The 24,370-nt window shown below is 43.5% G+C and overlaps 4 protein-coding genes across 8 annotated transcripts in view; all 4 read right to left on the bottom strand.

Annotated features, from left to right (window-relative positions):
* skib (v-ski avian sarcoma viral oncogene homolog b) overlaps window positions 1–1,560 on the bottom strand; it is a 28,204-nt gene extending 26,644 nt beyond the window's left edge. Inside the window, exon 1 of the mRNA XM_037490896.2 lies at window positions 168–1,560. Within this exon, the coding sequence (XP_037346793.2) occupies window positions 168–1,061 (894 nt within the window). The 5' untranslated portion in view covers window positions 1,062–1,560. The remainder of the gene's footprint in view (window positions 1–167) is intronic.
* A 3,747-nt stretch (window positions 1,561–5,307) lies between these two features.
* On the bottom strand, window positions 5,308–11,408 carry tmem51b (transmembrane protein 51b). 2 transcript variants are annotated; one of them, XM_037490425.2, is made up of 3 exons: window positions 9,746–11,408; window positions 6,503–6,932; window positions 5,308–5,863 (listed from the first exon to the last, which is right to left on the bottom strand). In XM_037490425.2, exons 2-3 carry the CDS (start codon window positions 6,916–6,918, stop codon window positions 5,431–5,433), a joined length of 849 nt encoding a protein of 282 aa, XP_037346322.2. In that variant the 5' UTR covers window positions 6,919–6,932; window positions 9,746–11,408; the 3' UTR covers window positions 5,308–5,430. The 2 variants fall into 2 exon arrangements, with proteins under 2 accessions (XP_037346322.2, XP_037346321.2); XM_037490424.2 differs by having other exon boundaries at window positions 9,620–9,759.
* Window positions 11,409–11,723: 315 nt separating this feature from the next.
* Window positions 11,724–13,094, bottom strand: LOC119229748 (kazrin-A-like). The gene is made up of 4 exons (XM_037490426.2): window positions 12,999–13,094; window positions 12,415–12,581; window positions 12,175–12,247; window positions 11,724–11,852 (listed from the first exon to the last, which is right to left on the bottom strand). Exons 1-4 carry the CDS (start codon window positions 13,026–13,028, stop codon window positions 11,724–11,726), a joined length of 399 nt encoding a protein of 132 aa, XP_037346323.2. The 5' UTR covers window positions 13,029–13,094.
* Window positions 13,095–13,280: 186 nt separating this feature from the next.
* Window positions 13,281–24,370, bottom strand: part of LOC119229746 (kazrin) — a 72,446-nt gene continuing 61,356 nt past the window's right edge. Inside the window, exons 6-14 of one of the 4 annotated variants that reach the window (XM_062564150.1) lie at window positions 21,437–21,628; window positions 19,331–19,467; window positions 19,068–19,238; window positions 17,910–18,090; window positions 17,571–17,704; window positions 16,884–17,007; window positions 14,282–14,472; window positions 14,067–14,185; window positions 13,281–13,580 (exon numbers count right to left, since the gene is read on the bottom strand). In XM_062564150.1, the coding sequence (XP_062420134.1) occupies window positions 13,319–13,580; window positions 14,067–14,185; window positions 14,282–14,472; window positions 16,884–17,007; window positions 17,571–17,704; window positions 17,910–18,090; window positions 19,068–19,238; window positions 19,331–19,467; window positions 21,437–21,628 (1,511 nt within the window). In that variant the 3' untranslated portion in view covers window positions 13,281–13,318. Of the gene's footprint in view, window positions 13,581–14,066; window positions 14,186–14,281; window positions 14,473–16,728; window positions 17,008–17,570; window positions 17,705–17,909; window positions 18,091–19,067; window positions 19,239–19,330; window positions 19,468–21,436; window positions 21,629–24,370 lie in introns of those variants that run through there. The other 3 variants (XR_005121649.2, XM_037490421.2, XM_037490422.2) reach the window with 3 other exon arrangements.

Raw genomic sequence — 24,370 nt, 5'->3', positions numbered from 1 at the left:
ACATGAGGTCAGTGTGAGGCTTCATGGAGAGTAGAACTGGCAACTCTTAGAAAAGACACAAACTATCAGTTGAGGACAGTGACATGAGAAGGCCTCGGGTTCTCGACCTTCCCACAGACACAAACCAAACATCTTAAAGACAACACGTTAAAAAGCGGAACACTTACTCTGCACGATTTACTGGACCGTTTGCCCGACAGATCGTATTTCCCTTTCATCTCTTTAAGCAGCTGCTCCAGGTGACTCTTCTCCTCTTTGTCGTTGTAGTCCGGATCGAGGAGCACATAAGCCCGCCAGTTGGCCGAGTCGAACCCCCAGTGCACCGTCCGGTTCTCCAGTCTCTTGTGACTGTGGACCACAAACTTGTGCGCGGGGAACATGAGTCTGCAATCCATGCACTGGATGCAGGCGGCACTCGGACCCGCGTACAGCTCCGGCACAAACAAGCCTTTACACCGACCGAAACATTCGTGGTACACTTTGAAGCTCTTCTCGGTCCGCTCCAGCTCCAGGGAGCCCAACTCCTTGCTGCAGTGAGGCGGGTAAGTGCCGCCGTAGATGAGCGCGTTGCAGAGGCGCTCGGCGTCCGTCTGCGTGATCAGCCCGCAGGACGGAGCCGAGAAGGGCAGGATACCCACCACCTTGAGGATCTCCAGCTGGTCCGCCGTGCACCTGGAGCAGTAGATGTGCAGGTCGTCGCACACCGAGTTGATCTGCTGCAGGGAGAAATCTCTCAGGACGCTGTTGAGGATCTGCGGGAGGCACAGCCGCTTCTCACCGCCGACCACGAAGCAGGAGATGGGCTCCCGCTCCAGGACCGTCTCGCACCGCTCCGTGGAGCGGTCGGAAGGGATGAAAAGTGGACCGGACATCACCGGGGGTGTCTGAGTTGGGAGGGTGAGCATCATCTCGACGGATTTCCCATCTTTACCGAAATATGAGTCCTGGTGCCACCGGGCGGAGAACGCCGCCGGGCCGCCGAGGGAGCGCATGGAACTCAGATGAAACTGCTTCAGAGTTTGTTGAAGTCCGGGATGGGGCTGGAAGCTCGTGCCCTCCATGTTGTCGTCGGGTGGGAAGTAGAGATACAAACTCAAAATGAAAGCTTAAATTGACTTAAAGGATCGGGCGTCCTCAGCATCCGGCTACACGCTCAATAACGCGCATTTCCATGTCACCGGAGAAGCTTCCCAGCGCGTCCATTCAGAAAAAAAAAAAAAAAAAAAAAAACAACGACGCCTGCTGAATTCACTCGGGCAGTTCCTGTAAGAAACCGCAATTAAAGTCGACAACTCCGACGCTCGGAACGCGTAGGATCCAACGTACAATCAGCGGGTGCCGTGTTTCTGTGCGCTCCTGCGGTTTTACGCACTCCCAACGCGAGCTCGAAATACGCCTCGTCGGCTCAGTCTGGCGTAAGCTACTCTCAGTCTGTCTCCCGACTCACTCAACGTGTGAGACTCTCTCTCTCTCTCCCTCTCTCTCTCTCTCTCTCCCCCCTCTCTCTCTCTCCCTCTCTCTCTCTCTCTCCCTCGCCCTTTCTGTTTGTTTGTGTCTGGTTCAGTCATTGAATCCCAGCCAGGAATGTGACTGACTCCCCGGGCCGGCTCTTCTCTCAGCCAGCTGTTCCTCCCCCTGCTACATGGCAGCTGCACAATAAAAAAAAAAAAAAAAAAAAAAAAAGAAGAAGAAAAAAAAATCCCTCTGAACTAAAGGGAAGGTGGAGCTTATGAAAACATAGTGGAAGTTTGAAAAATAAGGAATACAACTTAAGTGTTTTGCACTTCGAAGCCTTGAAGATCAGCACATTTTGTCGTTTTTAGAAACCTTCAAATGAGATGATCTATAATGCTGCAGTCTATATTTGCATGTTTGCTTGAGAAGGTCAATCTGAAACCGTAGAAACATGTGGTAGTACAAGGGCTGTACTTAAGTTCATATTTGAGGTACTTAGAGGCTGTACTTATAGGCTATACTATTTTTTTCTCTAGTACATTTATACATTTGACAATTTAGTTACTTTACAGATTACGATTTAACAAATGATCAAGCACAACAATTAAATTGCATGCGTCTGCATTGACAATCCAACAATTAACATGTCATTGTGTAACACATGAAGGATTTTTCATGCATTGACAATTTTTCTATTTTAGTAGTATTGAGCTAATAACACGTACATTTTCAAGGACTTTGACATTAAAACAACCGTATCAACGTTAAACATCTGAATACTTATTACATTTATATAAATCCTATGCTGAATTCCAGCCATTGCTATGAAATCTTCTTCATATTGTTCCCTGATGCTTTAAGCATCATCAGTGAGCTACACATTTTACAATATTTTGGGTTTAACTGAGACAGAATGCAGAATGTCATTTGAAAACATGTTAATTACAAAATTGTCATGTTTGACCTACTTATGGAAAATTATAGATTTCAATCAACTTATTCATTAAGGTGTTGGACATCACTCATTGAAAACTTCCATACCAGCATGAATACAATATAATGGTACTGAGATGGGGGAATTGGGAAATTCTCCACAATTCATCTTAAGTGCCATAAATTTACATCATATTGATTTCCCGTTACCCCCCCCCTCCTCTCAATTAGCATTCGTTTTACTATTTGCACTACTTTCTCCTTGTTGTCATTGTTTTTTTTAATCAAAGCACGGCAATGTGATAACGAATAAGTAACAGAACACATTTGAATTAAACAAATCTTTCTTTTACCTCATCCCAATCACTAGAGGGCAGTAAACATGAATAATGAACCTTAACTCATGGACATTGATTCAAAGGCAGAGTTAAATAGGGTTTGTGAAGGTCCGGTTAGATGTTTCAAACAATCTTCAACACAGTATGCGAAGGACGTCAAAGTCAGAATCAGTGTTGGGAAGCTCCTCCTGAAGTCCACTGTCATCTCCACAGTTTTGAGGTGGTTCAGCTCCAGGTTATTGTGACCACACCAGAGGACCAGCAGGTCCACCTCTACGCACAGTCTGTACGCAGACTCATCTCCGTCATTAGTCTGGTGGCTGGAGGTCCTCACCTGCTGCATCCTGTCTGACTGGAGATTAGTAATCCACATGTTCAACATGTAATATAAGCACATTCATCAGACATTATATGACCATAAAAATACTTGATAACTTGTAGCAAGTATTTTCAGAAGTTGGAAATATTGTAAGTTCTGCATTCATTAGGATTAATATTTTCCAAAATTGCCAAAATGATTACAAGAGAATCAGAGTTTTGGGTTACAAAGCACTTCAATGTTTCTGAACTCTCTTCTCTTATGAAATTCGATACACAAACAGGGAATTTTCGATAATGTGACAACTCCGGAATATTCGCTTTTGAATGACAGGCCTCCTATGGCACAATCATGAGGACACGGCTGGTATTTCTTTGTGGAAATAAACTGTCATGCCAAGTTTCTGGATTCCAAAAATGCAGAACCTTTCTCCCATTTTCTGAATTTTTTGGAGAAATGTTTCTCAAATGGTCACCAACGAGTTACAAATGCTAGCACAGCAATTTCTCTGAGAGCCATATTAAGCATAAGCATATGAGCACATTCACATTCCTACATTTTTTAAATATACTATACATTGACATTTTTTATGAGATCATATAAAACTATACTACTATACTCTTTTTTGTTGTTTGAGATAATATGCTATAACATTTCATGAATTATCTATAGTTTCTTTTGTGACCTGTAATGTCTTACTATACAATGCCATTGTAAATTAGCAGAGGTGTCAAAAGTATTCACATTCATTACTCAAGTAGAAGTATAGATACTAGGGTTTAAAAATACTTTTGTATAAGTTGAAGTATCAACTCAAGCTTTTGATTTAAGTAAAAGTATAAAAGTAATGATTTCAAAACTACTTAAAGTATTGTAAGGGGAAAAAACTCTTAATGTGTAACCTCGCTCACAGAACATGTCAGTCCGTTACAATATGATCGGCAGCTGCCTTCACACATTTCTTAATAAAAAGCAGTTCATTAATGGAAAATGCTTTTCTTTCTTTGCCTTTTTTTTATTTTTTATTTTGTATCAGTGTACCGTACATACTCCGGTACGGTAGGCGGCAGTGTAGACTCTGAAGCTAGTACGCAGTCCCACATCCCACCCCCGCCCCTCCCGGTGACGTCACTAATCCAGACGACAATTACAATCGCAACACATTGGCAATTGTTATTTCAGAAATGAGAATTCCGACAGAATCCGGAGATGTGGGGTGATTTAAAGCAGAGAGCACATAACGCACATCGAACGGTGTGTCAATGGGTGTAAGGTTATAACGTTACAGGGATCAACAGGAGGGCGCTGCTTGTCGGTCACAAGGAGCCGAAGTCACAGTCATTAGTTCTCTGAACCCGCGTTACGTTTCTTTAAAAAAAAAGTAGTTAAATTATTCTGAAATACTCTGACGTCAGTTACCCGTAGGGTTCTTATTTTGCATTGGTTCGTGACCTATTGAAGTTAATAGCCATTTGCCCTGTCCATCTGAGAAACAGTCTCCACCAATACAAATTAGGTGTTTGTATCATGTGATTTTGTCACCAAACCCTCTGAAAAAAAAATTCTGCACATCCTTAACTATTTTTCAGAGCCATTCTGCATCAAAATGATCAAATATCGATAAATTTATTGTTTACTCTTTATAATACAGTTAAAACATCTACAAATGTTAAAGAAATGCATTAATTAATATCCATATTTTTCCTAATTTTACTGTTAAAGTGGATTATAATGAGGTTACAATATTTGACAGTTCACGCTGTTGTCATACAGTACCAGTCAAAAGTGTGGACATGTACTCATTTAATCCAATGAGAATGTGTGTCCCAATGTCTGACTGGTACTTTATATACACAACAGTTTCAAAAACATTTTGTTTATGACAAAGATTTTAAGAAAGTATGAAAAGCTCTTTTAAAATCTCACATTCTTTGCAGTTACATTTCAACAAAAAGGTTGCACGTCTAATGCTTGTGATACAAATTTAAAACGTTCCAGGTAATTTCTTCCCTTTTCCCCCCTTTTTAATTAAAACAATAAGGTTCACACAGTCCCACAATTAACCAGCATCAGAAACAACCTGAATTCCCAGTGATGGGACAAACACATCTAAAAGTTCAGAGTACTTTTCATTGCAACACAAAATTGGCTATTAAATAAAAACTAAAAGGCTGTCCCGTGTGTGACAGTTCTGGCTTGACATCAAACAAAACCTCACCGTTGACAGCTTATCCTTTCACGCAGAATCAAGAGGTTTCACAAAAAAAAAAAAAAAAAAACATAAAATGACCACGGCAATCGCAAGCTTCAGTGAAGGAGCCAATGTTCTCATTCCCGATTCCTGATTTCAGGAGTGTAGGAGTGCAGGCAATGAAGAGCGCGACACTACTCTAACTCTGGCATCTTATTGTCATACACAGGCGGCGGAGTGATGGGCTCGATGGTCACCGGGTTCTGCGTGGGGCTGCGGATCTGGATGCGGAAGTCCTTCAGGTGAAGCTTGTCCGACTTGATCCTCCTCACCCGGAGGGGCCGCAGCAAACGGCTCGCCCGGCTGGCGCTGCGGGTGAGCAGGCTGGGGTTCCCCGCGAGGCCCGGCCGGTCGGCCCGGAGCGCGGCGGCCGGACCGCTGAGCGGCGTGACCTCGGAGGGCCCGCCGGCGGGCCGCGTCCCCTCGCTCTCCACGGCAGCGATGATGTCCTCGTAGGACGGCAGCTGGGAGGTGCTGTTGCGGAGGTTGCTCTGGCGGATGGGGTAGGCGCCACTGGTGACAACCTCCTCGTAACTCGGCACGGTGTACGAGGTCCGGTCGGCCGCCCTGCAGGAGAGACTCGGTGAGAAAGTGTGGTGCAAAGACAACAACCACCCCCCCCCCCCCTCATAAAACTCTAAACCGGCGACAGGTTTTAGCTCCACACATACTGCAGTTTTCAGAGCAACACTTTTTGTGGCCACCTGTCAAATGCAATTCCTTATAATATAATATAAATTCCTTCTTTGAGCAACTCTCTGCTATATCTTTTGTTGCTAATTGCTTAAACCGTGTTTGCCTACCTGACACATTGATTCATTGTTTTGATTTAACAATAGTAATTATAGCAATGGTTATTCATTTAGCCTGACTAATGTTGAGTAAAACAGGTCATATCTTCACTACTTATAAAATACAGGTGATCAGAGGAGCTTCCTTTTTTTTTGGATGTATTCAAATTAAATGATCTCAGTAACTTCCCCAGCCCAGCGGTCTATGTGTTGCTTTTGGTACATTCAATTTGTTTCCGAGGGAGTCCCAAAATAAAGAACTTTTCACATCCTAAACAAAGTGGAGGTGGTCCGAGTGGACCGTGTAAAGCAACAATACTACTGATGTGTGCACCACATGTACAAAATCGGAATAATGACAACTGAGAAAAACCTGAATATAATAAAACATTTTTTTAAAAAGGCCATCACTCACTCTTCCTCCGGCTCCCTCGCCACATGGTTCAGGACGGCGTTCGCAGTGGCGCCCGGCTGGCTGGTGGCAGCGCTTCGTCTCTTCCTGCTCCTCACACAGAGGATGATGGATAACAGCAACGTGGCCACCCCTACTCCCACCAGCACCATAGCCACGGTGGACGGCTTCGAGCGGTCTTTGCCGTTCCCGGCGTCGCTGTCGGACCCTGCGGTGGAGTTGCCAGGCGACGAGGGGGAGGCGCCCGAGTCCTCCCCGTCGACCGGTATGACGGTCCACACGATCATGACAATGCCCAGGGCGATGAGTCCCACTCCAAGGGCGCAAAGGGCATAGTGAGCCCCCGAGCCCGCGCTCTCCGAGCCGGAGGGTCTTCTGGGGCGGCTGGTGTTGGCGCATAAACTCGGGCTGGAGCACATCCCTGCAGGACAAACTGCGGGCGCAGGAGGATCGCCAATGCAGCGAGGTGTGAGAGAGGGCAACACAAGCCGGTCAATCAAGAGGATCACATTGACAAATTGGAGCACCCGGTTGCATTTGCAATGTAAATCTAACACATGATACAAAAGAAATCCAAGCAACGTGATTGGACGATGATGTATTGTGACCGTGAGGCACACACCCGCCTCACTTGTCATGCAAACCCGTGTGGGGAAGAGGGGGCGTTTCTTTCTTCCTCTTTTGTGCCATTTTGACAAAAGGATTTTGTAACTTACAAATCTGCCAATTATTTTTTTTGGATAAATACATTATTTTTTTGTTTATAAATTGCAAACTGCAAATCCTGGTTGCCCAGAGACTAATGTAACATCTTCAAATGGAATTTCTTTTATTTAATAAACATTCCAACACCCAAAGATTTTCACTATGCAATCATGAGTAACAAAGAGAAGCAGAACAAAAGTACCAAATATTTTTTTTGACTTGGAAAGTAATCAAAAGTCTCCTTTTGGTATTTGACCAATTGCGTCCGCTCTATTCACACTAGTCACATTTTCTAGGAGATTTTTACTGCTGCAACAAGCAATCAAAACCTAACCTGACGCAGCATCTGCAGTATAAACTCAATGCATCTGGCTGCATTGGTGGATTAAATACTTAATGAACTGTTACTCTCAGTAAGTGCGGAGATTGCGGGATTGAGAAAGAGGAATGAGAGAAACGGGTTGACCAGAAACCGGTTAAAACGTGCACTGGTTCCTCAACACGTGTCTTAACACGACAAATAGAGGGAAATCCACTCTTTTGATTGAGTTTAATGACTCACCGAAAAAGTAAATGGAGCGGCACAAAAATAACTTTAGTATGATTGCATAATGATTACTCCATAGTCTCTATGAGGAAAATAACACGAAGAGCTGTACAAATAAATGCAATGGAATACTACAACCCTACAAAATGGCTACTCTTTGACTGTGTGAGAGAAGTCAAACAAACAAATCATTATCTTTACCCTCGTTTACTTCAGCAAGCAAGTAACATTTCCTTCTCAACTTGTTCATTTTGAATACTTTTTAGATAGTTGACAAGCAAATATAATCAAAAGAGAGAACAGTCTTAAAATACACATAATGCTCTACTGCTACTGAAAGGAAGTAAGTGTAATAATGGTTGAATGCACCAAATGTACAAGTACATGCATCCTTTGATAAACATGTCAACAACGGTATTTAGGTTGCAGTGTTCAGCTGTTTAAAGTATTTGGGTGACAGCAGCAGTATTAATAGATGGAAGGGACAAATACATATTCCCAAAAGATAGAAGTTTAATTTACTGGACATAATGAATTCAAGTAAGTAAATCAGTTTAAAGATTTCTTGCATCCAATCTTTAATAAGCCACCACCTGCTGCACAATTCTCAGTTCAGAGCACACCCTGCAATTAGGCTTCTGTTCTCTTGTTCTGACAGAAAAACTATGGGATCGGCATAAATGGAGCAAAAGCAGTGTTCTTTAGAACGTATTGTATGCTATAAATGTCAAAAAAGTGTAAACATAACTATCAAATACTATCATTTAAGGGCTTCCTACCTAATCCGGCGCAGTTTTGCTACATTTAGCATTATCATATGAAAAAAAAGCACGACAATATTCATATCTCACTTTTTAAAACAGAGAAATTCATGTAAAAATTTTTCCAAGGATAATGTTTGGGATTACAACAAAGTTAAATATAGATGTTTCATCTAAATGTTATATATAAATGCTGAATGTTATATATACACACACACGCATGTTAAATATACATGTTAAATGTAAATCAAATTTACATTTAACATGTATATTTACACATTAAAAAAAAGCACAAGATTGTCTTTTTTTTAGAACGTGCAACATTTTACAAAGACGCCCCAAACATTTAACATTAAGCTGAAATAAATTCATTTTACACATTTTACACATCCAACTATCATTGGAAATGTATTAATACTGCAATGTTAATGTCATCCATCATTACCCAGCCCATTCTGAGACTGTAGGAGACTTTGTGCACTTTTACACACGGTTGAAGGTGTTTTGATTCACTAGATCAGTACCGATGTTCAATAAACGGATCAAATGACCCTCCTCGGACCCACGTCGGTGTGGATTGGTACGAACCCTTCAGACCGTCATTGTGTGAAGTGTGGGGACGGTTTCCCACCGGTCTCCCAACTGTCAGTTTGCACGCAGACATGTTGTGTCATCAAAAGGCTTCACGACGTTCTTGAGAATCGACACGCAATTATTGAGCTGCATGTTCTGCGTGTTTCAGGCTCGACGGTGTGCGTGGGTGTGTCCTGTCCCACGCAAGGACTTTTCAAACATTAAAAAAAACAAAAACACACACTTTCCCTTGATTTCTCACAGGTTAACGCACTGCTTCCTCGCGTTTCTTCCGTGGAAGCGGTGCGTGATATTCGGTGATATGTCACGTTTGCGGGGCGGGTGACGCGCTTCAGCCAGCTGCCTTTCTTTCGTTTCTATGTGAAGTAGGAAGGCCCCGGAAAGGAAGGGCATCTCCTCACAAGGTGCCACACTTCAAAACCACACTTATCCAGCCATTGAATCAATCATAAAAAGATACGAGAGCGACCCAGTTAGCAAAGGGCGGTGAAGGTGATCCGGAGGAGGCCTTACCTTTCGCCGCTCAATGCCACGGACTTCCCTCTTTACCTGAATCACACAGGTGTTTCCAGGAAGCGCAACAAAAGGGGAAGAAGGCATAAACGCGTGTAAGAATCACAAAGCGTGTTTAGTATGTACCTGGGCTCAGCGTTTACAACCGCAGCAAAAGTTTTGAAGAACTTAAAAGTTGAAATTGCAGCCGATGTGGAAGCTCCTTTCTCTCCGAGCCACAGCGCCTCCCTGACTGGGTGTCCGCGTGGTCCTAGCGCCGCCCGACGGTCCACGGCTGGGGACAAATGAGTGGGACGAGAAAAGGTGGACACACTCGGAAACAGATTGTTGAATGTGTTGGAAATGTAATAAAAGTTCATGGAGACGTAGAGGCTTCCAAATGGAATTTAACTGCATGATATTTATCAAGAATATATTCAAAAATATATAATAAAGTAGTGTGGCTGCAATTACAATATATTTTCACTATCAATTTTGTCTGTGGATTATTTTCTACATTATGTTTATTCTATAAATGCTATAATTACATAAATACTCCAGAATCCAGGAGGGCCTCTTTGATTTTTTTCTTTACCCAAAAATGTTCACTGATCTATTAAATAACAAAAAGAGATGTGAAATGTTGTTCATATTTGTCTATTTCTTATATCAACACACTACAGAGGTATAGGGCTGACAAAAAAATATACATTTTAGCAGGTTCAGTCCATCGCTGTTTTGGAGTTTTAGATTGTGTCACACAAAATGCTTTAACAGATGAAGTGGTGACCGAAAGATCACTCTAAAGGTCAGAGTCCCCAGAGATTAGTAGTTTGAGTTCAGAGCAGCGATCTTTCTTAATTGTCGCAGTAACCCCTCTCAACTCTGAAACTCTCAAAACCAAGGGGCCCGAAATGCAAACAGGAATTTTCACGCAGCATTATACAATAACAAATATGTATATAACAAACTAATCATGAGGCTTGAACAATGACAGGCCAGTTGTATAGGATTTGACAATAGATTGGCCTTTAATGTTGGCGTACATGAAAAGCAGGAAACGACACAGTGAACAGACGTATAAACACTGGTCTTTCCCTTCTGTTTGCATGTACTTTTTAACTTGTCTGATCTTCCCGCTCAAACAAATTTGCTCTGTGGGAGTGAAGGAGACGCCCAGTAGTGACAGTGAATCCTGTTTTCTACTATTTGGATTGACCCCCGGGTTTTTTGGGCTGCACAGTTCATTCGTCGGTTTTTAAGCTGAGCAACAAACTCAAAACAAGTGCTATGAAACATGATTCAACTGTACAAAAAGTACCATCACATTCTCTCAGCTGAGCTAAAAACATAAGAAACAGCATTGTGTTTGTGTTAGTCCTTCACTAATACAATATAAACATGTGCAGATAATGATCTTCAATATTTACACGTCAGCACTTTTAGCACTTTTGTTGAAAATAATATCTCAACATTCAAATTGAAACAAAAACTATTTTTGAATTAAATCAATGTATTATGGAACACTGATGAGATGATAGAATTTTACCAGTTTACAAAATGACAGAATTCATGTCATGGCTGCAAGAATAATATAAATTTCACTCAGCTCCCCCTTGTGTCAAAAATTACACTTTTTTAATGTTGTAACGACGTCTCACTTCTGACTGAAGCACTTCAGGTTTCAACATCAGATATGGATGGATCCCTACAGTAGAAGCATGTTATAATGACTTTTTATCCTATAGAGCATAATCATTAATTTACTGTAGAGTCAAAAAATAGTAAACCACAGTGCTGTCAGACTTATTTCATAAGCCTTGTATAAACCCAAAATATAAAACTCATTTGGGCGTTTAGTTGGGAAAACAACGAAATGTCTTTTTTCCATAAAATCCCCTCCACATTAATTTTTATCTACAACAGCTACATCGGCTCAAAAACATTTGTTCTTCGGAGCATGTGTTACTCGAACATTGGCCAAAAGTAAAGGACCATCGTGCCAAGTGGTTTAACCCTTTGTGAGACCACTCGGCACACTCTCAGCAGTAAACAACCCCATGACACAGCAAAAATTGTAAACAAAAACAACGACGATGAATGATCTGGACGGCGGCGGGCCGGTTCACACGTTGGTGATTTCGACCCCCTTGTAGGTGTGCACCTGGCCTCCGTTGGCCCGGGGGACGGCCTGGACGCGGGGAGCCGGACGTCGCTCCGCCGAGTGGCTGCTGGCACGTAGCCTCAGCGGACTCTGGAATAAAAAGGAAAAAAAAAAAAGTTTACTGCGGGGAGGGACACAGTTCAAGATTCAGTGTGCAGCTGATTAACAAGACCTTGAACTAAAAAAAGAAGTAAAAAAGTATGAGAAATGCCACATTTATACAACTTGTGATTAGAGCCTTCAAATAATGTTGTTCATAGTCAAATCATGTCTCAGTTCATGGTGTGAATGTAAACAAATTGAACAAATTAACAGGAGTTCATTTGTTCAATTTGTTAACAGGAGTTAATTTGTCTAACGTTGTTAAACAAAGGCCTGGGTATGTTCACAAGGGCGTGAAATTAAATGATACCTTGCCGGATCTTCTCATCGACACAGAAACGGGCGAAGTGGAACAGATGACTTCACCGCTGTGCTCTGCACTGCTGCAAAATACAAGGAATGTCGCATTCATTCATGTGCATGATGTTTAAATTGAATCCTTAGAAAAAAAGGCAACAAAAATAACATTGTAGAACTAAATCTATTGCTGCTTGAGGAGTTGAATAGAATGGGAAAGCATGCACTAGGAGTTGAAGGGTTTCTAATCCACCTGTGGAGGACTGCCAGTGATTTCATCTCTTGGTACAGGTGCCGATGCAGCATGTGCTTGTTGCAGGGGATCCCCAGGGCTTTGGCCAAGGTGTCAGTGTCAAAGGAAGGGTCCAGAACCATGACCGCTCCATGGATCCCTTTACCCTGCAGGTTGTCTGCAAACTCCTGGTGAGAACATACAGAGAACACGTACGCAGACGTCAGCCTTCATCCGCAGTCCTGTCAAAAGTCATATGTAACAGTGATCAAAGGCAAACCACAATAATGGTGTTGTTCCAGTTTGGTGTGCCACATTTCCTCCAAATATAACAAGAAGATGAACTATTGCTCATTTCTGAGCATGCCTCTATTCTCTCAGCATTGGCGAGGTGTATATAAACTGTAATTTGAATTATCATTATCATACACGTATGAATTTTGACCCCCTCAGTTATCAATCATCAATCTCCACCTCCTGAATCTACCTCCTCCATTTTGGAAGGGTATCCTAGTAAGTAGTAAGTAGTACTTGTTTGCTCCCTGTTTTATTTTTGTTGTTGTTTCCTGAGCAAAGGGGAATACAGTCACTGACCTCCCACCCACCTTGAGGTCTATGTCTCTGATCCACTTCATTACTCTGTGACATGTCCAAACAATGGGGTCTTGGTCTCGGTGCTCACATTTGGTCCGTCGTGCCTGAAGGGCCTGGCGGGAGCAGCACACACAGATAATTAACGCAGGCACTCATGTGGCAGGAGCAATGAAAACACAGGGAGAAGCCGGGGGAAGGATGGTGGGTCTCCTTAAGCTGGGAAGAACAATTGGAGAAATCAAATCCAGTTGCGTGAGTGCGGACGGGGATGAGCCTCATGCAGTGGTTGAGAAACGGGCCCGTCAGTGGCTTTGCGTCTATGTAAATGATGTCAATTGTAAACGTCGATCTTCAGTCTGACCTCTTTATCAAAACTGAGCATCTGCAAGAGCTGTATTGCCAGAAGCAGACTGGTCTGGTGGAACTGGTCGCCGATGCTGAGAAACCTCTCCAGGTCCCGGCGGCTCAGAGAGTTCAGCACCCGCCCGTCCACCAGATGAGCCTGGAAGGTCCGCGAGTACTGAGGCAAGCCCACGTCGCTCAGCCACGACGCGGCAACCCAGTGGTGGTCCATCTCGGACACTTTGGATAGCCTAGGAGAGGGTTAGACAACACCGGTCAGTTTTCAGCTGCTTTACTCAAGTTTGAGTTGAAATACCGCCAAAAAAAAAAAAAAAACACACCGTTGTGATTTGAATTCCTGAATTTAAAATCGTACTTGTATGCAACAAAATGTACTCACAGGGTCAGAAAAAGGGGCTAATAATAGAATCTAATCGGCCTGTTTCATATTTTATTGTAGGTTGATTACCTTTGAGGCACGTTACTGTTGTAGTTGGTCCACATTGTTGTGTGGCTTGGTTGTATTTAAATCTCAATCCTCAAAGTAACCAGTAACTAAAGCTGTGAAATAAATGTAGCAAATAGTATCCTCTGGATTGTAGTGGAAGCATTAAGTTGTAATGACAGGGAAACACTCAAATACCTAAAGTTTGTACTTTATTACTGCACTTGAGTGTTAACTGTACTTTACTCTAATCAACTAACTAATCATTTCAATATTTTGCTTATTTGCTCACCCTTGGTCCCCTTCGGCTCTCCTGTAATCCTCAATGGCCAGTCTCAGTTTCCTGTGATGCATGGGGTTACTGATACCCAGACCCAGCTCCAAATCCTCATCCGTCAGGCCCAGCAGGACCTAAAGAAAATAAAATCTAGTTCATGATAAATAAAAAAAAACAGCATCATCTCCCACTCTCAAGCACAGAAGTAGCCACATATACCAAAGGTGTACCTTGCCACTTTTGACGTTTTCGGAGCAGGCTCTGATGTACATGGGCATTCCCATGACAACCTCCAGCCAGGCCTGGACTGCACCGGCCCTCCACAGCGACATGCATGTGTTGCGGGTGAGCTCCGCCTGCTGGAGGCGGTCCAGCTGCTCCTCGCCGTCACACAGGCTCTGCCGCGTGAGGCTTTCACAGTCTGGATTGTTCAGGGGAAGTTTTGGCGTGGCATACAGGAGGGGGGGGGGGGGGACGGGAAGGGGGGAGGGGGGGGGGGCGGGTTCAAGGTCAAAGGAATATGCAAAATCAACAAATGTGACTCATCTGGAGAAAGGTTAACATCAAAATCAGAGGGCATTCACATTGGAAATACACAGAAGCTCTTTTGTAGATCAACAATTGCGGGTTTTTTTCTTCAAATATTGCAACGTATTGGAAGAAATGGCCACTAGATGAAGCCAAACAATTCATTTTAGCTTTACGTCTTCGGATGAACTGTATTGTCTATGGAATTAGTTTCCCAGGACAACAGAAGATAAACTAAATACAAACTACACAATTGAGTCCATCTAAAGGCATAAGTCATGTAATTAGTTTATTTATTCAATGGGAGTGGTGTATTGTGAGTTCTAAAACTACAGTGTTTAGTTCTTAAATTACTTCAGCCACTATCTGATGATCATGATGGGACTAAAGACCAGATCATGTTTTAGAGACACAGGGATTATTCATAAAACATCATGCAGGAAAACACTGATTCACACTGAACAAACAAATCCAGGGTGAATGCTGCGTGTTTAACTGATTCGTCTCCTCATGCTGACCAAAAAAAAACTGCTGCATGCAAAGTCCACCATCTCTTTTTCAAAAGAGTTTCCAAAGGAAATGACACAAACTTTAATTTTTTCCCAATGGACCTGAGTAATATGAATAATCCCCAGAGTGCAGAAAACAGACAGCTGCCAATCACAGATGATGAGTTACTCACTAGCAGGAGAGAGTTGCCATTAGATATGGCAGGAGGAGAGGGAGAGACACGTTAGACTGGGACACAATAACAAGATTACTCATGGAACAGACAACTGCCACATAGGATTTGTTCAGTTACTAGTTTTATTTTTTAAAATAAGATTTCATTTCAATTATAACTCATTTTCGAAAATGATAAACCTCCTCAACATCTGGGTGCAACGACTGCAGCAGATAAATATTTGAAGTTACCTCTTTGTAATTTTTCATTTTTAAATAAAATACTTCAATAGATTTTATGCTCCTAAATTACAAAGCATTTAACATATAATTATTAGAGCCACATTTGCAAGAAACGAGGAAGAATTTTTACAAAAAAGGAAAACAAAAACTGGGCTGTGCATTCACAACGCAAGGAAGAGGTTGGGAAAGGAACTTTGGGGAAAAGGGAAAATGTAACACAGGATCATGGAGGATATTAATTTGATTGGCAATGAATGGACATCTAATTAAATGCAGCAAAGAAGGATCGGGCAGGTGTTTAATGCACAATCCTTCGTCCCACATTGGTGTGTTGGATGGCTCTCAGCACGGAATGAAGTGAGACATGGACAGTGTTTACGAGGCCAGCTGTGACAGAATGACACGCCGACTGTGGTCACGTTTCACCCTTTGGCATTTGCACACGGTTTTCGACAGCAGACGAGAGGCGCAGGACTCTGCATCCCTGTCGATCTTTTGTTTGAGGTGTTCAGTTCCGAAAAATGACATTTTAAGGAAGATTGACCTTAAGATTGACCTTAAAAAAATTAATTGTTTTAACTGATAAGATATTTAGTGCAAACGATGAGAAAGCTTCATGACAAAAAAAGCCTCAGTGCTGTCCTCGCAGAATGATATGTTTTATACGTGAGCCAGCGTTTATGAAAATGAACGTGATGGCAGTCTTGTACCAGCAATACCTCCGAAAGTACAACTTCTGTTCCAACAGCAATGTGAAACAACGCAAATTTGGCCATTTATATTCCAAAAGAATGCCAATAAGGTGATATGGTCACTTTCGTAATAAGAAATGGGAGAGGTAAGATTTGGAATAAGAAGAAACTTTCAAATCAATGCTGCAAAGCATAAGAGCAAAAAGTAACAAAAGCCAAATGACATTTACAGTAAAAACACTAGTTTCACAATAGCTCCTATTTACATATTAACAGCAGTCCTTCAAGTCTCCAGTTATAAAAAAAACATTAAACATTAAGACATTTGGAAGATAAAACAGCATAAACATGTCTACAAAGAATAATGATCCCATGAATATATTTATATGCATGTAAGCATATATACATATGCATACACGTACATCTATAAATATATATCTCATTTACAAACATACAATTCAATGGTAATATACTCTACATTTATGGGGATAGCAGTCTCTTTTAGGCATTTGTTTTAAATTGCACCCCCCCCCCCCCCGTCTCCCCTCCCCCAGACAAACCCATACACAACACATCCTTTACACGCAGCTAAAACCAGGTGAATATCCACACGGATGCACCACTCACACGCAGACTCACACACACACACACACTCCGTATCACCAGTCAGCATCCTCTTCTATGTAATAGTCGGGGGTGGCTGTACCATCAAACAGGCCGGGGTCCAGTGACTTGCGTTGCTTGCCTCGGGCGAAGACCCGAGAGAGGGATCCCAGAGTCATCTTCTCCTTCTTCTTCTTACGCTTCTGGTCCTCCAGGTCCTCCATGGACTAAACGGAGCCAGGGGGAGACAGGAATCTGGTTGTTGTTGTTGTTGTTTTTATTTTACACACAGCTTAGTTAAAACAACACTTCAGCCTTTTGGGAAACATGCTCATCACTTTACTGAGTGTCTGATCGGTTGGCTCGGCCCAAATGTGACTAAATCTGCATTGAGTTCAGTGTAAAAATGAATGAAAAATACGAAGGGAAAAAATAATAATATGCTGCTATTTGTAACTCCTAATTTAATGAATGGTTTTTAAAAATAGGGTAAAAAACCCCTGCATGCTCATAGGGGTTATGTGTCTCCACTAGTTGTTACCCCCCCCCCCCCCCCTGTCTTTTTGCTACGCTAACCGGTTTACAGCTTCTTCCTACGACAGCATATTTCCCAAAATGTCTTATCTATTTAGAGCCAAACAAACAACAACATCACCACCACCAAGCAGGCAGGCCGACAGACACAAACAGCAGCAGACAAGGAGAGTTTGGGGAGGTACTTCCACTGACGTGTGGAGGCGTGATTACTTGCTGCGGGGGGGGGGGGGGGGGAGGCCCACGCCGCTCTTACATTGCACAGGGAGTGGGTCCGGTGACGGGGGGAGTTGATGTCGCTGGGCGTGGAAGAGCGGTCTCCGTCGGCCGCGGAGGCGTCGGAGATGACGGAGGGCTGCCGAGAGTGGCAGGGGCTGATCCTGACCACGGCTGGATGTGCCACACGCACGTGCGCAAGCAAACATTTATTCACACGTGGGGAAAAAAACACCCAGTTAGTAAGAGTTAAGTTAAGAAAGAAGAACCCCCCCCCCCCAGCAACCACTTTTTTTTTTTTTTTTGTTAGTATGTTTTGGTTCTTGTTTAAAAGCAACACCAAGCAGCGTCGGGTTGTGAGGAGCAGGCCGGGACTCACCCTGTCGCTCCGTGGCGTGTCCGTGGTAGAGCGTCTGCTGGCTCTGACGAATGGCGGCGGTGAGCGGCAGGTCGGCGTGCATCACCCACTCCTGGCTGCCGTTCACCACGGGCTCCGAGGGCATGGCCACCGAGTGCCGCTTCGGCACATCTTTTGTCAAGGTGGCCAGGGACTGTTTGGCCTGGGAACGAGGAACGGGAACACGAGCGACACATTTTAAATCGGTTAGATTCAATTCAACTTTATTTCAATGGCTGGTTTTTGCGTGTGTTTTCGGAATCCGAGTCAGTCTGTATTTCCTCACGTCTGTTGTGCACCGTGTTAAACACTCTAAAGGTTCCGTATGAATGAACATGTTTTGTACATCATCTCCCATGAGAACGGTTTGCATGCATGAAGGCGTGCACACACACACACACACACACACACACACACACACACGATTCAAAATTCTATGAATGAATAAAATATCGTAGTCCACTGTACTATAGACCACCAATGATTTCCAGTTGCAGTTGCCAACAAGTAGTTAATTAGTTCATTTTGGGATCAGTCCAATCACCCAAATGTCCACCGTAAATATTCACACGAGCAACAAATGATTACGGTACCGATCCGCTGAGGTTCCAAAACAGATCTACCACTGCTGGAACGCTGTTTGCTAAAAAAAAAAAAGCACAATGTTCCGCTGTTTGAAGAACAGCAGCAGCATCCCTTTGAAGTTATACAAAACTGTCAGTTTCTGTGCCAAAGCTGTACATGTTTTCCACCGGATTACTGGAAGACTACGAAAGGCCCTTCGGTGGGCAGCGACTTAGTGGAAAAGGGGAACAGATGGCAACCGAGATCTTCAAAAGGAAGAGAAGAACAAAGAAATGCATTTGGTGGCTTTGTCGCCCGCTTGGTTGCCAGCGATGCAGCTCCTGCACTGATGCAACTACGAAACCGATCTGTGATGCAGCTTGATCTCAGGATCTGTGGGTGGCTCTGACTCGCCGAGGGGGGGGGGGGGGGGGGGGGGGGAGATGAATGACCCACGGACTGACAAACTGTACGTTTCGCGTGATCGCAAACCCTCACCCAGTCTGCACTCATGCCCCTGAACACCGGATGACAACAATGCTAATCCAACAAAGGAGCGTCGGCGAGCTGACCCACCATGGTGAGCTCGGCCTCCAGCTCCTTGAGCCGGTTCTCCTTCACGTCCATCTGAGAGCGCAGGATGTTGGCCTGCTCTGTCGCTTCTTTGGTCTGCCTCCTCAGGTCCCACTTCTCCCTCTCCAGCATGTCCTTCTCCTTCGCCAGGGCTTTCACTGCATCCTCACTCTCCTAGTATCACACACACACACCAGTGTATTTTGGGGTTTTTTATAGCTGCTTGTGTACAATGAGCCAAGTGCTGATGAATGGGCCGCGCTTACCTTTCGGTGCTGGTCGTAGTTGCGTATGAATTCTCGCAGCTGGTCGTCTCTGCTCTCCAGTGTTGCGTACAGCTGCTGCATCTGACTCGCCAAGTCCGCCTTCTCCACTTTTAGACGCTTACGATCAGCTTTCATCGCTGCGCGCGCACACACACATGCACACACACACACACAGAGAAAAAATCATTCCTAAAGTGACGGGCACATCCAGGTGTGAATCAAGGATCCATTTAACCTGCAATTCTTGTGTCAAATGAACATCTAGAGATTTGTAATTCATAAACAAGCCACTAGGTGGCACTCTGCCTTCTGTTAAGGAAGTGATGCAGCTTGTCGTTTTCTTTTAGATAAGATGATGAAATCGTGCCAAAGTATAACTGGCACAGTGGAACGTATTCATTCACACGTTTAACTGTTTCGTCTGGCAGACAGTTGGCTCATCCAATCAGATCACATTTCATTCAGAGACGACTCCGTGACAGCGATGACGCAACAGGTGGGGCTCTTTGCCAGCAGTGGTAATAACAAGGGCGCCCTGAGAGAGTTTGTGCTCAACAGGGAGACAAGACTGGAACCTGTACTTTTCAGAAGTGCACACCTGTGTCACGCAGGAGGCAATCCGTTTGTCTTTTCACGTTTTACACTCAACATTCAAACCTGTTTTTCTGCAAATTACTCAGCGCAGTGTGCGAGCTTGCAGTTAACCTCCTGCAGCTCACGACGTCGCTTTTCTCGCCTACCTTGGAAGAAAGTCTCCATGGGTGTGGATCCCATGTGTAAGAAGGATTGCTCCTTGGGTTTCCTTGTGGTTGGATAGGTTTGTTGTTGTTTTGGGTTTTTTTTTTTTTTACAAAAAATGAAAGCTGCATTCTACAATGCTTCGTAGCTTTTATGTCAGAGCAAAGCTTCTGTTGCATGATTGATTGAGATCATTCATTCTTCTTGGCTGCTCATCAGGTGCAACTCTTACTTCTGAGTTGTACCTGCCTGTCGAAACACACACAAATCCAGTTTCTCTGGTCTCCCTTCACAAAAAGCAGGCTGCAAACATACAGGATCGTGTTGCTCTGTTGCCATTTGTGTGCACATGTTTTGCGCATGAATCAAAAAACATTCTAAAATGTATTTCGAAATCATAGTCATTATCTTTTTATTGCCACGGTTTTTCTTTGTGAGAGAAATAAGCATGGACTCAACCCCCTGAAGACAAATGTGTTACAGACAATAGTGATGTATTTAACTCTATGAAGCGACAATCTTTAGGGCATCTTTACGCGATGAAACGGATATTGACTCGTCGCTGTAGTTCTTTTTATATTTCAATACAGATCAAGGCGAACTGCCATAAAAGACGCCATCAAATAAATATACTAGTATATTATATTATTATTAGGATTTAACCGCTCGATGTCGAAACTGGAGGCAATGTCAGTCTGGAGAAAGTAAACTGGGGTTGTCATGGATTGTAATTTTTATCTATTCCTACCGGAGAGCAACGCAACACTGTCTCAGCAAGACAACAGTGGTGGATGAACAAAGGGCTGTTCACGTAGTTGGAAATCCACTCGGGGAATGCGTTTTCTCTATAGAAATATCTTGTCTTAAATAAGTTCAAATGTAATTCATTAAAATGCAATCGTTACCGTTTGTTGTGCATGAATAAAATGAAATGCGCTGTTCCAGAACAAGACACTTCAAAACAATGATTTGGATCCTGTGAGTTTTTTTCACCAACTCATTTGAAAGGCCGTATTTCTTCTCCACCTGAATAGATGTTTGCTATCCAGGACATCGATGATATGAAATGTACATAGTTCTGTGCATGTGTCACATTTGAAGTCTTATTTTATATGGGGTTTATCTGCAATCCCACAGGGGGGGGGGGGGGGGGGAGTGTGTATCATGACACCCAGACTGTCTGGTTATTTCCTTTGCAGAGTGTTCCATTACAACAACATCTGGCTTGATGGAATTCTAAAGTATGGAAGGTGATACTAACAAACAGCTCTATTTGCTGTACGTTAACGGGGACATTTCCCCTGGAAAGAATGGAGCGGGGGGGGGGGGATCAGTTGATAAAAGAGAAGCCGCGTGTTGGCTCCTGACCTTGTAGGGCCTCCTTGGCGCGGTCCAGCTCCTGCTCCTTGTCGCCCAGCTGCACTCGCAGCTCCGTGGCTGAGAGCAGATTGGCAGAGCAGCCTCCCTGGGTCTCCTCCAGGTCCTTACTCAACATGTCCTTCATTTGCCTCAGCAGGTGGACCTCCTCTTGAAGCTGGACCACCTCCTCACGCAACAACACTGAGGGAACAAAGAGAGATTGGGAATTTAGAGTATTCAGGGAAACTTAGTGCGAAAAAAAAGACGAATGGAGTCAAATTGGAGACAAGCAACAGAAGATCAAGGAAGTTATATTGGACACCTGGAACTGAACAAATTAAACATCAGCAACAAACACTTGAGGTGTGCTCCTCAGTGCTGTGTGTTTCATCCCTACGGATATACCACCCAACCCTCAGGGAAAACCAACAGGAGCCGGGAAACTAAGGAGAGGACACAGCAAACAGAGGAACTAACGGACGTTTGCTGAGTAGCAGAGAGAGAAAAGATGGAATAGATAATGATCCTGGGTCCAGTGAGGGAAGTAAACACCAGAAAGAGAGGTACATGTTACGATGACTTCACTGTAAAATCTTAAGCTGCTGATCGATGTGTACTGAACACCTAAAGAATTAGAAGACAACTTAATACCGTATAAGATGGATAAGATCCCAACAAGGTACGGTTGCAACTTTGATAATGCCAGAAAGATTAGTTAATCAATCAAGCAATGGATCAGTACAACATATCGATCAGTAGCGTTCATCCTCTGAATGCCTGCAGATAACTTCACTGCAATCCCTCCACTTCCTGGGACACAAGTGGTGGAACCGACCGACCGAAAAAAAGTACACTATGTCTTTAATTGCTCTTAATTGTGTGCGGATCCCTGCAGGACTCAATGTAAAATGAAGACAAATTTAAGGGAAAGCGTCTAACAAAGTGTGTGTTTGTGTGTGACTCAGAGAAAAGAAAGAAGGTCTCCGCAGGCCTGCAGCCAGACCTCGTGGGGGGGGGTGCAGCCCCCCCCGATAAGAGAGGAAGGGACAACGCGTCGCTCAGGACTATGGGAAATCTCACGAGCAGCTCCGTGCTGCATGTGACAAAAATAGTTTGTTTCCCCCGAGAGAGCAATCGTTTAAAGCCGCCTCGCAGCCTAAATCCGCTTATTCATCTGTTTACCTACAGGCTTTCATACGTTTTGTCGCAGGGAGCCCAGCTGTGGCTTTTTATGCCACTGGACAGAAGTGCGCCTTCTTTAGGGTTTTTTTTTTTTGTGTGTGTTCGGCTTAATCTGCAACTCTAAACAGCCATTTTTAATTAGCAGCTACTCTTCTCGTTATTTGAAGGGGAGCCAGCTCTTGTAATTAACATGGAATGCAGTTGTTGAGCAGATCATTTGTTAATTGAAGTATTCTTACATAGGACAACGGCCCGCCTGTCATCATCTATTTTAGGTCATTTTACAAACCGTGTTATTTTTGTGTCTTGAGGAGTCTTTACATTGAAGTTAATGTGACGTTAATGTGAAATAAGTATGATTTGCAGATAAATCAGTGACATAAGCCTCCCAAATCCAGGTTTGCAAGCATTTCCAGCATCATTCCCCCAATATACACTAACCCACAAACGCATGCACACAAATGCCCCACAAAAAAAAAGCTGCTTCATTGCACATGTACTTGCATTAAAGATCCACCTATGGCACAGACACAGGCCATCTAACCATAGATAACTTCATGCAGTGTTAATGGGATCTAAAAAGCTATCAACAACTGACAGGAGTCTTATAAAACATACTATTCTGTATTCATATGGGCTCCTTCAGCCCTGACCCTGGAGTGGTTGTGCAGCGAGCCCGGTGAAGCAATTAAGAGTCCTCACACCGAAAAAGGAGAGAAGCCGACTCTCCTTCGTATTCAGCGGGGGGCCCGATCTTTAATTTCTCATCCACGCCTGATTAAAGTGTCCATCAAAGCCAGTGAGGTCCAGGCCCTCATTTCCAGTCCCCCCCCCCCCCCCCCCTTACAGCAGAGCCTTTACAAGGCATGCGCACACACAAACAAACATACAGAGAGAGCGCGCTGGGGAGGGGTGTGCAGTGGCAGTTGGCTCATGATTGTAGTCCTGCGGCACCGCGTTCTGCTTCGGGCCGGAAGCTGGAAATGTGTGGACCGGCGGTCAAAGACCCGAACTGGCCTCCTCTACAGCGCATGGAGGGATTAAAGTTAAGCCATTTATATACATGGATTACTTTCAAAATACTCAATGAGAGTCCTGGAAGAATACTAAGTTTGGATGAGAAGTTACATTTTAAGGTTTTGTTCTTGTTGCAATAACTCCTTAAAACGCGTAAAGCAGATTCAGGTGAACTATTCTCAATGTATATGAATAAATTGGCTCTTATTATAAATACTTCCCTTTCTAATTAGGCAACTTTTCAGAAAAATGACTAAAACAACCGACTGATGATCAATTTGCTTACCAGTTATTTTGTGTCGACAGATTGATTTATTATTTGACTAATTGTGCAAGCCTTGAACAGCAATGATTATTATTATGGGCTTGTTGTTGCAGTCTAGTTAATGACAGGAAGTAAACACAGGCCCGGGCCCAATGCCTAATTAGCAGTGCAATTAAATAAAAACTTACTGCAAAGGGAAGACGCAGCGGAAACTGTCGATATGGTCTTTGTCGATGACCAAGAATGACACTGTGGCTGTTTAATTGTTCAAATACACGGTAAGATTTAAATGCTGTCAGGGGCTGTAAAGGGTACGTATAGGAAAAGACTGAATGTACTTAATGATAATTACAACATAATGAAAAACACTGATTCAATGGACCATAGCCTAGTGAAAGCAAAAGCATGAAACTGATATAGGGCTAATGTACTATTGTGAATGGTGTCACATTTCTCCCATTCGTGCCCTGGGGAGTCAC

Source organism: Pungitius pungitius, chromosome 8 (genome assembly GCF_949316345.1).
Source record: "Pungitius pungitius chromosome 8, fPunPun2.1, whole genome shotgun sequence".
Lineage (NCBI taxonomy): Eukaryota > Metazoa > Chordata > Actinopteri > Perciformes > Gasterosteidae > Pungitius > Pungitius pungitius.
The sequence above is the reverse complement of the archived record's forward strand: the minus strand, read 5'-3'. Positions and strand labels throughout refer to the sequence as shown.

Coding starts and splice junctions, on each gene's coding strand:
- tmem51b (XM_037490425.2), bottom strand. CDS start 6,918: ATGTGCTCCAGCCCGAGTTTATGCGCCAACACCAGCCGCCCCAGAAGA. Junction 5,864..6,502: donor GCGAGGGAGCCGGAGGAAGA/GTGAGTGATGGC, acceptor TCTCTCCTGCAG/GGCGGCCGACCGGACCTCGT.
- LOC119229748 (XM_037490426.2), bottom strand. CDS start 13,028: ATGAAGTGGATCAGAGACATAGACCTCAAG. Junction 12,248..12,414: donor TCACTGGCAGTCCTCCACAG/GTGGATTAGAAA, acceptor TGTATTTTGCAG/CAGTGCAGAGCACAGCGGTG. Junction 11,853..12,174: donor CGATGAGAAGATCCGGCAAG/GTATCATTTAAT, acceptor TTTTTATTCCAG/AGTCCGCTGAGGCTACGTGC.